The following is a 13902-nucleotide window of genomic DNA, read 5'->3' as shown; positions in this document are numbered from 1 at the left end:
AAAAAAGCGCACAAGTAATCCAGCTTATAGTAAAACAGATTTCAAGATCTCTCAAATCCTCAAATTTCCCCACTTTCTCTCTCTAGGGTTTACTCCCAGCTGATTGTAGTCGTCGAATCACTTTCATCAAAATGGTAACCTGTCGCATCTCCTAATTCACAATCAGCTTCGGTTAATACAGTTTTTTCGCCCAATTATGGATCTCAGCGGTGTGATTTTGGCGATTCGTTGTCTCGATTTTGCAGGGCGATGCAGGGGACAGTTTGGAGGCGAAAATTGAGTCGCTGCTGAATGTGGAGAAGCAGATGAGGCAAGTTGGCGACGTCGCCGGCACGCGGAAGGCAGCCACCGATATTCTGCAGCTATGCTTCGAAGCCGGCGCGTGGCAGACTCTTAACGAGCAGATTCTGCTCATTTCCAAGCGCCGCGGACAGTTGAAACAGGTTCGGTAGATTTTTTGCAGTTTTGGATTTGTTTAATTTTGTTGATATTTTTAATCATATTCGAGTTTATTCATGTTTTAGCATTTTCATCTTTTTCGTTTTGATTAAGTGGTTTGAGCTCCGATGCAAATGCCGATTTTGTTCATTAATACGAAGTTGAAAACGGTTGTACGCGTTTTTTGAAATCATTGCTTGATTAGTGATGTTGCTGGAAGCTCTTTTGCTGCCTGAAGTTTGTATTGATGATTGATTTTTGTGTTTGGTTGATGCAGGCCGTGCAATCCATGGTTCAACTAGCGATGCAATATATCGATCAAACTCCCGATATTGATACTAAAATTGAGCTTATCAAGACACTTAATAGTGTATCAGCTGGGAAGGTGATTTATGTGCAGAAATCCCTTCAGATTTATCTGTATTTTGAGGACTTTGATGCCTAAGTATTGCTCAATTTGCTGACAGATTTATGTTGAGATAGAGAGAGCTCGCCTTATTAAGAAACTTGCCAAGATTAAGGAAGAACAAGGACTCATAGCTGAGGCTGCAGATTTAATGCAAGAAGTTGCGGTCAGTTGTTTTCGCCAATGCACTAGTCATTCTGTAGGTTTTGTTAACTACTTCATCAGTTCTCTAACAGATATGTGCCACAGGTCGAAACATTTGGAGCCATGGCAAAAACTGAAAAAATAGCTTTCATTCTTGAGCAAGTAAGTTATTTATTCTTTTTTTTCTCCATCTATGATTGGTGTTCTTTCTCAATTTTGCATTTGGCTGATGGTCAAGGGTTTCCGTCCTTTGCATTTTATAGGTCCGTCTATGTTTAGACCGCCAAGACTATGTCCGTGCCCAAATACTCTCAAGAAAGATAAGTCCTAGAGTTTTCGAGGCTGATCCATCAAAAGAAAAGAAGAAAGCCAAAGAAAGTGAAAGCATTGTTGAAGAGGCTCCAGCTGATATTCCATCGCTGTTGGAGTTGAAGCGGATCTACTACCAATTAATGATTAGGTATCCACCATTTCTACTTTTAATTTCTTCCAAGGTTATAGTCCATGTTCTAGTGAACATGCTACATAATCCATCGTGTAATACTTGAATAGCGATTCATGAGACCTACATAGTCATATAAACAAAATATAGCCAAAGGGAAGCTAGCGTGCTGATTGCATTTCAGGCTTTAGCCATTAAATATCATCTTTCATTCCCAGTGATGGATTTTGCTTTGCTGATGTATGGATACTTTTTTGGATTTGACAAATATGTTATGACTTACTCCCTCCAACATATCTAATGTCTGATTCCTCCTTCACATCCTCCTCCAAGGAGTCTTTATCATGCAAACAGCGAGTGTTATCTGATTGCTTTCAACATGTTTAGGTATTACTCTCACAACAATGACTACCTCGAAATATGTCGGTGCTACAAGTCAATATATGAGATCCCCTCTGTGAAAGAAGACCCAGCCCAGTGGATACCGGTATGATCTTTTTTTTTGTTCAGACCAGTTTTTTTGCTTTTAATTGCTTTGAATTATCATCTTTGGAAATATAACAAGCCTTCTGATCTGTTTGGTTTATGTTATCTGTTTTTAAAAATTACAATATTCCTGCAGGTTTTGAGAAAAATTTGCTGGTATTTGGTCTTGTCTCCCCATGATCCTATGCAATCTAGCCTTCTTAACTCAACCCTGGAGGATAAGAACCTGTCAGAAATTCCTCATTTCAGGTTAGTTCTTTCTAGTGTGTATGGTTTTTCGTTTTCCTCTTACTTTTATTCCTAATATGGTTATTATATAAGTCTGCCCTTATCACTAGGTTGCTGTTGAAACAACTGGTTACTATGGAGGTTATTCAATGGACGGTTCTTTGGGGCACATTTGAAAACGAGTTTGAGAATGAAAAGGATATGCTTGGTGGTTCTTTGGGTGAAAAGGCAGCTGAGGATTTGAGACTCAGAGTAATAGAACATGTACGGCTCCAATAAACCATTTATTTATACCTAGTGATTTATCTTCATTGCTTCCTCTAATGATGTAATATTTTGTTACTTGTATCTTTTTAGATCTATTTAAATATGTGTTACATGTAACTGAGCGTTAGTATTCCTTGCAGAACATCCTTGTCATTTCTAAGTACTATTCACGGATCACCTTGAAGAGACTTGCAGATCTATTGTGCCTCACTGTCCAGGTCATTCTGCATTATATTTGTGAAACATCTTTACTTGCAAACGTCTAGCTTTGAGTTGTTCTGAATATGTTACCATTAAAAAAATCTGTATTTCATGCATCTTAGATATTGTTTGATGGTTACCCAAATTTTTGATTATGTATCTATTATGTGTGCAACTATGTTCTTGATATGATTAGCTAAGTTAACAAGCTAAAAGTATTCTATCAGTTTAGTTTGCTTGGTTTTTTTGCAACGTTTTTCGGTCTGCTGCTATATTGTGAACAAACATGATCTCATTATCAAGAGAATATTATATTCTTATGTTCGGTTTATTCCATTAATTCCATCTCTATGATGTTCAATACCTCCTGTTGAAGTTAAGGTCCATATCGATCCATGAATCACCACCTTCATCCATTTTATCATAATTACCGCAGGAAGCCGAGAAACATCTCTCAGACATGGTCGTCTCGAAAGCACTAGTGGCAAAGATCGACAGACCTGTAGGTGTGATCTGTTTCCAAGCAGCTAAGGACAGCAATGATATCCTGAACTTATGGTCATCAAACTTGGAGAAGCTACTTGACCTCGTGGAGAAGAGCTGCCACCAAATCCACAAGGAGACAATGGTCCACAAAGCTGCACTGAGTTTGAAAAGTTGAACAAGTTGCTTATTCTGAAACATTATAATAGAAGAAATGGTTACAAATTAATCTGTGGCAGGTAGCATTTTGAGCTGATGATACATCGTCCCTTTCATTTGGCTTTCGACTTTTAATCCTTCTGCTTTTCGTTTGATTCATTTCTCGTTTTTTCGAATCGAAGCAGGCTACTTGTATGCTTAATCTCGCAGGTTAATTTTAATTCACAAATATGTTGTTTTATTATGAAAATTTAAGATCTACATTTCGTATATGCTCGCTGATCATTCATTTATTAGACTTTTATTTTTATTTTTATTTGTGTAGTGTCATATTTCCTGCTTTTGGAAGAGGCCTTTTTTCTATAAAGTTTACCAATGTGAAGCAATTCCAAAATATTACTCCCTCCGTCCCACATAATTTGAGACACTTTGACCAGGCACGGGTTTTAAGAAATATAATGAAAAATGAGTTGAAAAAGTTAGTGGGATGTGAGTCTTACTTTTATTTAGTTTTATAATTAAATGTGAGTAGGAATGAGTTAGTGGAATGTGGAGTCTATTATCAAAAATAGTAAAAGTGAAATGGGTCAAATTATGTGGGATGACTCAAAATGGAAATCTGAGTCAAATTATATGAGACGGAGGGAGTACTAGTATTAAATAATTCTCCAAACCTTATTCATCAAGTCAGCGGCTTACGTAATGTTCTTTGATTTGACAAACGTATAATGCAATTCTCCATTCTCCAGTTGAAATTTCCCTTCTAAGAAATCTGTAAAAAGACATTTTAAATTCAAAACTGAATAGTAAATTGATTGTTGTAGGTGATCCCATCTTGTAGGTGATACTGATAAATTTAAATCCATTTGTCTATTTAAAATGGCATACTAACAAATGTTGTAGGTGATCCCATCTTGTATTATACTCTCTTTATCTCACTACATTTTCCTTTTTTTGTGATGTTTTACTTAAACATCTTGTATTATACTCTCTTTATCTCACTACATTTTCCTTTTTTGTGATGTTTTACTTTAAGTGACAATGTTACACATTTCTTAAAATAGAGACACCATCTTCTCTACATTGTATCGTAACGTAACTCACAAAATAACATTGCACATAATCACATGTTACATTGAATAAAAAAATGCTCTAGTCAAAATGGATGGAGGGAGTACAAACAAACTTGTCCATTTCAAGGGTCCAACATGTGCAATTTGAAACTGAGATAGATGGGGTTCTAAATTTAACACTATTCTTTTCTCTCCAACCCAAGAAAAGAAAGATGATCGTTTTCTTAGAGCATCAGTAGTGGCGCGAAATTCCCGGCGGAATTCCCAAAAACACCTCCTGCTAGACGTCACCACGGTTCGGAACCGCCGGTTCCGGTTCAAGAAAATCTTGAACCTGAACCGGAACCGGCCCGTCCTAGGTTCGACGGTTCTGGTTCCTGAACCGGGCGGCTGAGGTGGCAGAGGCGAGTGGATTCCAGCAGGGATTCCTCCCTTTCACTTACCTTGGTGTCCCTATCTATAAGGGGGGGCTGAAGGCCGGCTACCTTTTAGATATCCGACAGAAGATGGTGGACCGGATTCACAGTTGGTCTCACAGACATCTTTCTCTTGGAGGGCGCCTCGCTCTGATCAAGAGCACCCTTGTCACCATCCCTCTTCACATCTTCCAGGTCCTGAAGCCGTATCAGTACTGGATGAGAGAGTTGGAGCAGATCTTGGCCCGGTTCTTTTGGGGCACGGTTGGGGAGCAGAGGAAGATTCACTGGGTTAGCTGGAAGAAGAAGATTTGCCTGCCGTTGGATGAGGGAGGCCTCGGCATCCGTCGTTTCCGCGAGGTCGTCAAAGCTTTCAGCATCAAGCTCTGGTGGAGATTTCTCGCGCAGGATTCACTTTGGGCGCAGTTCACCATGCACAAGTATTGTTTCCATGCTGGTCGCGCTTTCATTTCTCCTTACTCTGTGCATGATAGTCCTATCTGGCATCGTCTCACGGACATTAGGGGTCAGGTTCATGGTCTCATTAGGTGGTCCCTAGGCGAAGGGCGGATTAGTTTCTGGGATGACGTGTGGGTCGGGGATCTCCCCCTTAGGACCTATTGTCCGCCTGGGACTGATCTTCCTGCAACTGAGGTTTCTAGGTTCTGGCATGATCATACTTGGCATGTTGAAAAACTGCATGATTATCTGGCTTTGTATGGTGTGCCTTTGCATGTGTTGGATCTTATCAGGGCTGTCCCGATTGAGGTGGGCAGGCGGGATGTGATGCGATGGAGCCTCACTGGCGATGGCGAGTTCTCGACGGCCTCAGCTTGGGAGCTCATCCGGACACGGTTCCCTAGACATTTCGGACTTCGCATGGTTTGGAATGCTGGGCTGACCCCTACCATCTCTGTCTTCATCTGGCGCCTCCTCCTCCAGAGGCTCCCTGTTGAGTGTTATGTTCAGGCCCGGGGTATCTCTCTTGCATCCAAGTGTCTCTGTTGTGTCTCTTCTTTCTCAGTCGAGTCGTTTCAGCATTTGTTTGTGTCGAGTCCTCTGGCGAGATCGGTTTGGGATTACTTTGATGGCTGGTTCCCTTACATCAGCACACACATTCACACGTGCACTGACATTGCACATAGATTAGGTTTTTGGTGGAGGTCCTCTCACAGGGCCACCGCCTTGCACATCAGCTTCATCATTCCATGTTTGGTCTACTGGTTTATCTGGACGGAGAGGAATAGCTGCAAGCATCGCGGCATTTCTTTTCGTTCTTCGCATGTTATTTGGCAGGTTGTTCGGCACCTGCGGATCTTGGTGGCGGCAGGCGTGCTCGTCCCCACTCATTGGCGTGGTTGCTCTCCGGCTGTTGACTTCATGCCTTCGATTCCTCCTCGCCGGCGAGTTCTGAGGTCCCTGCAAGTGCTTTGGCATCCACCCGACGATCCTTAAGTGAAGCTGAACACCGACGGGGCCTTTACTAGCTCGACGGGACAGGCAGGCGGTGGGGGAGTGGTTCGTGGCTCAGACGGTTCTCTCTTGGGGGCCTTTTGTACGCCTCTCGTAGCTGGGTCGGCCTTCGAGGCAGAGCTTTTAGCTCTTCTTCACGGGCTGCCACTGGCTATGCAGTTCTCCTCGCATGTCTGGGTCGAGATGGATGCGGCAGCAGTGGTCGCGGTGTTCACTTCAGGACGCGGAGGAGCAGCGGATATGAGACATCACATGGCTCGCATTCGTACTTTGCTCGCACAGATACAGTTCATGTTCTCTCACATCTATCGAGAGGGCAACCGACCAGCTGACTTTCTGGCAGGTAGGGGGGTCCAGACCCCTGCCATTACCTTCTTTGATGCGGATTCAGTGCCTCGGTATTTGAAGTCGCTCGTCAGGATGGACCAGTTGGGCTATCCAAACTTCAGATTCAGATATCGAGATGGATGACTACTTCACTTGGTTCGTGGTTTTGATTTATGATTTTTTGATTTCCTTTGGATTTGGCCCGCTTTTGGCCATCCTCCTTGTTCTTTTTTTGATGTATTGCTTTGTTATGTTTATTTTCTCTTTAGTTAGATGGTTAGTACCCGGTCTGTGGGGATACCATAGTAGCTTTGATAGCTCTTGTGTTTTGTATCTCTCGTGCGGACCGAGTCACTTTTGGGCTCATCTGATGTATGTTCTTTTGGTGATTTTTGATATATACAGGTTGGGGGTCCGCCTTAACCCCCCGCCGTGATGGTGTTTGAGGAAAAAAAAAAAAAAAAAAACCGGAACCGGCCCGTCCTAGGTTCGACGGTTCCGGTTCCTGAACCGTGAACCAGCGGTTCATCTCAACCGCCGGAATCGCCGGTTCCTATCCTGTTTCGGGCCGATTCCGGGGCGGTTCGGCCGGTTAGGCGGTTCATGGAATTTTTTTTGTTAACATTGTAATTCAAGTAAAAAATGTAAATATACTTGCATATATAAAATTAGAATAATGCGATGTACAAATGCAATTTTATTGATACAAATTACAACTTTAAAATTACAAATTACAACTTAAAATTTACAAATTACAACTTAAAATTTACAAATTACAACTTAAAAATTATAAATTACAAAAGATTTAAAGTCTTGATTACAATTTACAAATTACATATTCGAAACAAATGGGAGAAAAAAGAAATAAAAGAAAAGGACTTGAGCTCAACTTAAATTTAAAATTTAAGTTGAGATGCCTACGTAACCTCAATGCTCAATTACATTTTGGAATCAAAGTCCACGTAGTTCTCTTACCTTGCTTACCTATTTGGCTTGATCGGAGGAATTTGCCTACTCTTCTTCGTCGGGGAAGTAGTCTTGGTCGGGTTGTACTACTTGATTGTCCCAATCTGGTTCTTGGTCTCTAATTTCGGCGGAGCACCAATTATCAAGTAACATGGTTGCTTCCATGTTTTGCCCGGTGAGTCAACATCTTCTGTCGTCCAAGACGTTGCCTCCAACACTAAAGGCGGACTCGACGACGACAATGGAAGCCGGAACCGAAAAGATCTCCTTGGCCATTGATGCAAGGATGAGAAAATCTTTCTCGTGTGATCCCCACCAATCTAGGACGTCGATTTGTTGGGGAACGGGACCTCCTTCTTCATCATTGAAGGAAAAGTGTGAGTCAAAATATAAATCTAACTCACTTGCCGAATTTGCCGTCCTTCCTCCGCTGCTGTAGCCGTATAGGTCCGCCAATTGGGATTGGGCGTCTGGGTCATTGATACAGACCAAACAGGAGAACTCATCCCAAAAGACTAGCCTGTTAGGAGAGAGATCCCATTTAGTCTATTTACCACACATCAGTTGTTCTCACAACCGATGTGGGAATTGAGTCTGTAACATTCGACCCTCCTTTAAGGGCCAACGTCCTCGTTAGTCACGACCACGTTGGTCACGGCTGGTTCTTTGCTAGGCCACCACTCTGAGTTCTCGTTGGTCACGACCACGTTGGTCACGGTAGATTCTTTGCCCAGCCACCACTCCGTAGGTCACCACTCCGAGCGGTCCCAAAATGCACTCGTTGGTCACGACGAGTTCGTTGCCCGGCCACCACTCCGAGCCGTTTGGGCTCTCAATGAAAGCACCAATTGATACAGACCAAACAAGAGAACTCATCCCAAAAGACTAGCCTGTTAGGAGAGAGAGCCCATTTAGTCTATATACCCCACATCAGTTGTTCTCACAACCGATGTGGGAATTGAGTCCGTAACAGTCATCAACTTGGAAGAAGCCAAAGTTATGTGTTGGACGGGGGAGTCTAGGTCTCACTTGGTTAGTACTGTTGTACTTGGCTTCGTAATCGTGAAAGAGAGCCCTCAAGTCGAACTCAAAACTTCTTTGCAGGGTTGGGAGGCGGGGGAGGTTTATTTGGAATGTTTGGGCTAGGTTTAGGTAGTTGTCATCGTCCTCGTCATTCGATTGCAAAGCTAAGAGTGGTTCAAGATCAATAAAAGCCAAATTGTTGTAATAAAAACCTAAAATTTTTAAAGTACCAACTAGTCTCCATTTTGGATCCAAAACTTTTGCAAGCAAAAAAACCGTTGGGATCTCATTGAAATACTTAAGTCATTTTTCAACCATATAATATAAAACACACATTAATTCATGATTAATTGCGGAATTTTTCATTGCAGTTTTAAAACCAAGTGATATATACATGCAATGTTCTAAAACACGAACGGATGTGCAATAATGCACACCCGATAACTCAACGGTGGCATTTCTAAAACCTTTGAATAATTTAAATAAACTCATGCTTTGATCCCAACAAGAAGAGGTTAGATATAAATCATCTACAGGGAAAGTTCTATAAAAATCAACCAAATATTCTATATGATCTAATGTAGAATGCAACATATCATATGTAGAGTTCCATCTAGTAGACACATCTAAAGTAAAAGTTGTGTACCTTACTTTCTTCGAATGACAATACTTCTTCCACGCCTTGCCAATATGAGGCTTCCAGTGGATCAAGGATACAGCTGTTGTAATAGGTTGAATATGTCTTTGCCATAAAGACAACGCATCTTGTACACATAAATTTAAAATATGACATATACATCGTTGGTGAAAATACTTACCACTTATCACCGTGGAGCAAGCCGCAATTAATTCGGGTATACTTGCAGTGTTAGCGGTTGTGTTATCAAAACCAACCGAAAATATTTTGTTGCATAAATCATAATCATTAAAAACTTGAATAATTAAAGATTCAATTGCTTGTGCGGTGTGTGGTGAAGGAAATTGTCTAAAACCAATTAAACGTTTATTTAAACTCCAACTATTATCTATAAAATGACATGAAATTCCCATGTAAGAATTTCTTTGGAAAGAATCCGTCCACACATCAGAGCAAATATTAACTTTGTGTCCCAAGTTAGATAAAAATTTTCCTACTTCTCTTTTTTTATCAAAAAACTGCCGGTTGTTAGATCTTTGAGCAGTTGAGGGGGGAATTCTTTTTGTAGCAACATTAAATGCGGTTTGCATAGTAACTTCATATTTTTTATCATTAAAAAAATTAAACGGCAAATGCTTCATTGCCGCCCATCTTACCATAGCATCGGTAACAATTTTTAGATCATATTTAAATAGAGGCGTACCTGTTTGAGACGATGAGCCGGCTGGGAAGTTTATTTGGCTTTGGGGCTTAGTATGCCCATATTCCACACGATGTTTTACCTTCAAATGGCGATGGAGAGTACCATATCCCCCACCGGTTCCAAATGGATAGACTTTCTCGCAATAGTTACAATATGCTTTGAACTCACTTGTCTCGACGGTAGTGGTCGGATCATTAGGATTTGGAATTACCACCGGGACCTTCTTGTAATGTTTGGTGAAAATATCGGATTTCAACTTTGGAATTACCACCGGGACCTTCTTTTGTCATCCTGAAGGAGGAGGAGCATCTGCATCGGCCTACTCATCATTTTCGCCAACTTGGCCGGTGCTAGAAGGGGAGAATTTATGCAATCCATCATCGCCTTCGTCCGATGATAGATTCACATCGTATTCGAAATGCGAAGCCGAATGTGAATGCCCCCCTTGTTGGTCGTCGGCGAGGGCAAGTAACAAGGCCGCATTTCGATCTTCTTCCTCCTACGAAAATTATACAATTAAGTAAAAATACTAACACAAAAATAAAACACATAGACACATAGATGTTAAAAAATGAAATTACGAATTTAATAAAAATGAATTAACTAAAAACAAAAACATATTAGAACTTACTTGAGCTCGAAGAGCGGCTCGCCTTCCCACCTCCTCCGCAACTTGTGCTCTAGTAGGGGCACGTCGACGACGAGTATCACTTTGATACTGGGCAATTCCCTTGCCCCGATCACCACCACGACGAGATGAAGACATGATATTTATGAAAATTGAAAGTGAAGAATAGAGAGTAGTGTGATTGTGTGAATATGATAACGTGAACAACGTGAGTAAATTATGAGCACAAATAACGTAAACAACTTGAGCAATTAGAGAGAATGAGGATGGAGAATAGAAAAATTGAGATTGAGAAGAGAAAGACTTGTTAACACAAAAATGTGGTGAGTAGAAATGAAGAGGAGGGGGGTATTTATAAGGGAAAAATGTGATTAAATAAAAAAAAAATCAAAATTTCAAATTTTTGAAAATCCGGCGGAACCGCTGGTTTACCGCCGATTTACAGCAAAAACCGCCGGTTTCGTCAACGGTTTCTGACGAAAACCGGCGGTTCCTGACCTGGTTTCTGAAAAGGCTAGGGGTAGGTCGGAAATAGGCCTGAAAAGTTGTCGAGAACCGCCGAACCGCCAGTTACGGTTCGCATGAAATTGAAACCTGAACCGGCGGTTCCGGTCACGGTTCGAACCGTCGTCGACGGTTCCGGTTCCGATTCGGAACCGCCGGTGACGGTTCCGGGCCGGTTCGGTTCGGTTTGGGGACCTCTACCTCCTGCCACGTGATACGGATTTCCCACTGCACTGCCACGTGATACGGACTTCCCACTGCACAGTGGCGGAATTCCCTGCAGAATTCCCACATTAAAAAAATTCACAAATTCACATATTAAACAATTTCCTGAATTAAACAATTTCCGGAATTAAAATTTATAGGAAGTGGAGTTCAACGGGATGTATTTATAGGAACCGAAAAAAACATTTAATGCAATAAACGGGAATTCCGCGCGAACGTCCGTGGGAGTCAACACAATGGCGGACGTCCGCACGGAATTCCCCGCGGAAAGCCGCTGAAAAACTGCGAATTCCTCGCGGGAATTCCGTATCCGTGCATGATACGCACAATGGCGGACGTCCGCCACGGAATTCCTGCACGCCGGTGGGAATTCCGCAGTGATGTCCGCCACTGCTGATGCTCTTAGTTACACAAGATTTTATACTGTGTTATTTTATGAATCTGTGTAAAGAGAATAAAATGGGAGAACAAATAAAAGTATAAAAAAGAGGTTGTTTCCATTTCTGAAATTTGTCATCTCTATTGATACAAAAAAAAAAAAAAAAGTAGATCACCTTCGTTACAAGAAATGGACAGAATTATTATGAAGAAATCTTCTTGTCGTAATTGCAATCTCACTGGCTAGAACAAAACCAAAAAGGAATACAATAAAACCCCAAAAATATCTCAACCAGACGAAGACCGGTTGCCGGAATCTCAAGAAAAGTCAGGCACGCCACCACCGCTGCTCTGGCTTGACTGAAATCCACCGGAAAATGCCGCTGATCCACCACCAAGGCTCACATTCTGACTCTGCCCTGCAAACTGGTGAACAATGGCGTCGGCCGCAGTCGACACGGCGGCGATCCTCGGCGGCGGCTCGGCGTGGACGAGGCTGACGTTTTCGGGGAAGTTGAGCTTCGCCTTGCTTCCCCGGAAGTGGAGCGCGGCCTCGTCGTAGGCCCGGGCTGCGTCCTCGGCCGAGTCGAAGGTGCCGAGCCAGACCCGGGCTGCCTTGAACGGGTCCCGGATCTCGGCCGCCCATTTCCCCCACGGCCGCTGCCGCACGCCTCTGTATCTTCTTGTCGACGAGGATGCATTTTCCCGTGGATTTCTATTCGTCGGACTGTAGCTGTAGATTGCTGCTGCTGTGCCCGATGACACTTTTGGTTTGTATCATCATTCATCATCAATTCACTTTTTGTTTAATCCAAAATGCAATGCACAATCTTCTTTTTATTTTATGGATGGAAAAGTTATAATACTAATTCGAAAGTCAAATGATATTAGATACTATTTCAGCCTTTCGGGTCAGGTCATGTTAGGTTGATAACTATCTTAAATTGATAGCTGACAACTATGTCAATTATCTATGTTATGGATGTTAATACAAAGATATTTGTATGTCATCTAAATGCAGGCGACATATGTTTTTCTTCTTTTGACATGTAAATATAGATGTGAATGGAAGATACACTCACGTCAACTACGTTTAGTTTGACATTCAAATGTCTTCGTGTTAACATAGTTGTCAGTTATTAATTTAAGATAGTTATCAACTGATCATATTGCTACTATTCTATTGATCTCAAGAAAATACTGAATGATAGAGATTGAACTAAAAATGGTATGTGCAAGTTAAAGAAGCAAATAATTACCTAAATTGGAAGTTGGGAGAGAAAAATCAGTATATCCTCTGCAAAATCTAGCGAGAGATTCGGAGGGCTCGGCATCGTCACGTGCCCTCTTGCATGGACTGCCGGCGTCAGGCGTGCTGCTGCCGCCGGCTACGACGTGAGAGAGGGCAGAGACCATGGCTGACATCTCTGTCTCTCTGCTAAAGCCAGGAGATATCAACAGGGAATCCAACGCATTGTTAATCATTCCATCGTCAAATAAATCCTCCCTAATTTCGCCCCCACTTTTGCTTGAATTCGCCACCTTCAAATCATTCCCAAATTCCTCAATCTCTCAATCATGTATGTATATTTATTGCGTTGAACACAATAACAAGAATAATGAAATAGTAATAGTAGTATTTTTGTTTTGTTTTTAATAAAAAAAGTGGACGAATAATCAGTCCATTTAACAGAGGTTATTGCTTAGACCGCTATTTATAAGAAAGATCGATTGGGGGTTGAATTAACGCCGTCAAATCAATGAGTCGGCGAGAAAAGCGATTCTTCGCTTCTCTTTAATTACTAATACTCCATTCATTTCATGTTAATTGAACACAGAATTTGATATATTAAATGGATGGCGATAAAGTTAGAGAAAATAAAGAAAAAAATAGTCATTTTTTTATGAAAGTAAAAATGATTCAATTATCTTAAAACTTTCCAGAATAGAAAATTAAGTCAATTAACATGGAGCAGAGAAAGTATTACTGTTTATTTAAGGAATTACGACTCCATCATTTTCGTTTTTATTTATTTGGGTCATAAGCTCATTCCAAAAGAAAAGTACTAGTTCAAGAGCTAATGAATTACTATCCGTGCAAATATAGTCACATTAATGCACGATACGAGTTTTAATGCGAATTTAATAAATTATACTCCTTCTATTTTAATTAAGTCAAGTAAAAACTTTTAGGTATGGAGATAAAGAAATTGTGTTGAAAAGTAAGAAAGAGAGGAATAAAGTAGGAAAGATAAAGAGATAGTAAAGTAGGTGGTGAAATAAAATAAGAGTGAG

The 13902-nt window shown here is 41.3% G+C and overlaps 2 protein-coding genes across 3 annotated transcripts; one reads left to right on the top strand and one right to left on the bottom strand.

The window, feature by feature from the left end:
* The first annotated feature begins 7 nt into the window (after nt 1-7).
* Nucleotides 8-3526, top strand: LOC121771959 (26S proteasome non-ATPase regulatory subunit 12 homolog A-like). Its single transcript, XM_042168863.1, has 11 exons — nt 8-134; nt 246-443; nt 716-823; nt 906-1010; nt 1094-1150; nt 1252-1448; nt 1818-1917; nt 2053-2165; nt 2255-2408; nt 2552-2629; nt 3049-3526. Exons 1-11 carry the CDS (start codon nt 132-134, stop codon nt 3271-3273), a joined length of 1338 nt encoding a protein of 445 aa, XP_042024797.1. The 5' UTR covers nt 8-131; the 3' UTR covers nt 3274-3526.
* An 8181-nt stretch (nt 3527-11707) lies between these two features.
* On the bottom strand, nt 11708-13277 carry LOC121770950 (ethylene-responsive transcription factor ABR1-like). Of its 2 annotated transcripts, none has more exons than XM_042167725.1 (2): nt 12867-13277; nt 11708-12371 (listed from the first exon to the last, which is right to left on the bottom strand). In XM_042167725.1, exons 1-2 carry the CDS (start codon nt 13090-13092, stop codon nt 11926-11928), a joined length of 672 nt encoding a protein of 223 aa, XP_042023659.1. In that variant the 5' UTR covers nt 13093-13277; the 3' UTR covers nt 11708-11925. The 2 variants fall into 2 exon arrangements, with proteins under 2 accessions (XP_042023659.1, XP_042023660.1); XM_042167726.1 differs by having other exon boundaries at nt 11708-12356.
* Between the last annotated feature and the right edge of the window lie 625 nt (nt 13278-13902).

Source organism: Salvia splendens, chromosome 16 (genome assembly GCF_004379255.2).
Source record: "Salvia splendens isolate huo1 chromosome 16, SspV2, whole genome shotgun sequence".
Lineage (NCBI taxonomy): Eukaryota > Viridiplantae > Streptophyta > Magnoliopsida > Lamiales > Lamiaceae > Salvia > Salvia splendens.
Note: the sequence above shows the minus strand (reverse complement) of the source record. Positions and strands in the feature narration are given on the sequence as shown.

Bases quoted from the DNA above. Each gene is read 5' to 3' on its own strand.
- LOC121771959 (XM_042168863.1), top strand. The intron at 1,449-1,817 runs GTATCCACCATT...CAACATGTTTAG, and splicing joins TACTACCAATTAATGATTAG to GTATTACTCTCACAACAATG. The intron at 2,630-3,048 runs GTCATTCTGCAT...TAATTACCGCAG, and splicing joins TATTGTGCCTCACTGTCCAG to GAAGCCGAGAAACATCTCTC.
- LOC121770950 (XM_042167725.1), bottom strand. From the start codon at position 13,092: ATGATTAACAATGCGTTGGATTCCCTGTTGATATCTCCTGGCTTTAGC. The intron at 12,372-12,866 runs GTAATTATTTGC...ACAAACCAAAAG, and splicing joins TCTCCCAACTTCCAATTTAG to TGTCATCGGGCACAGCAGCA.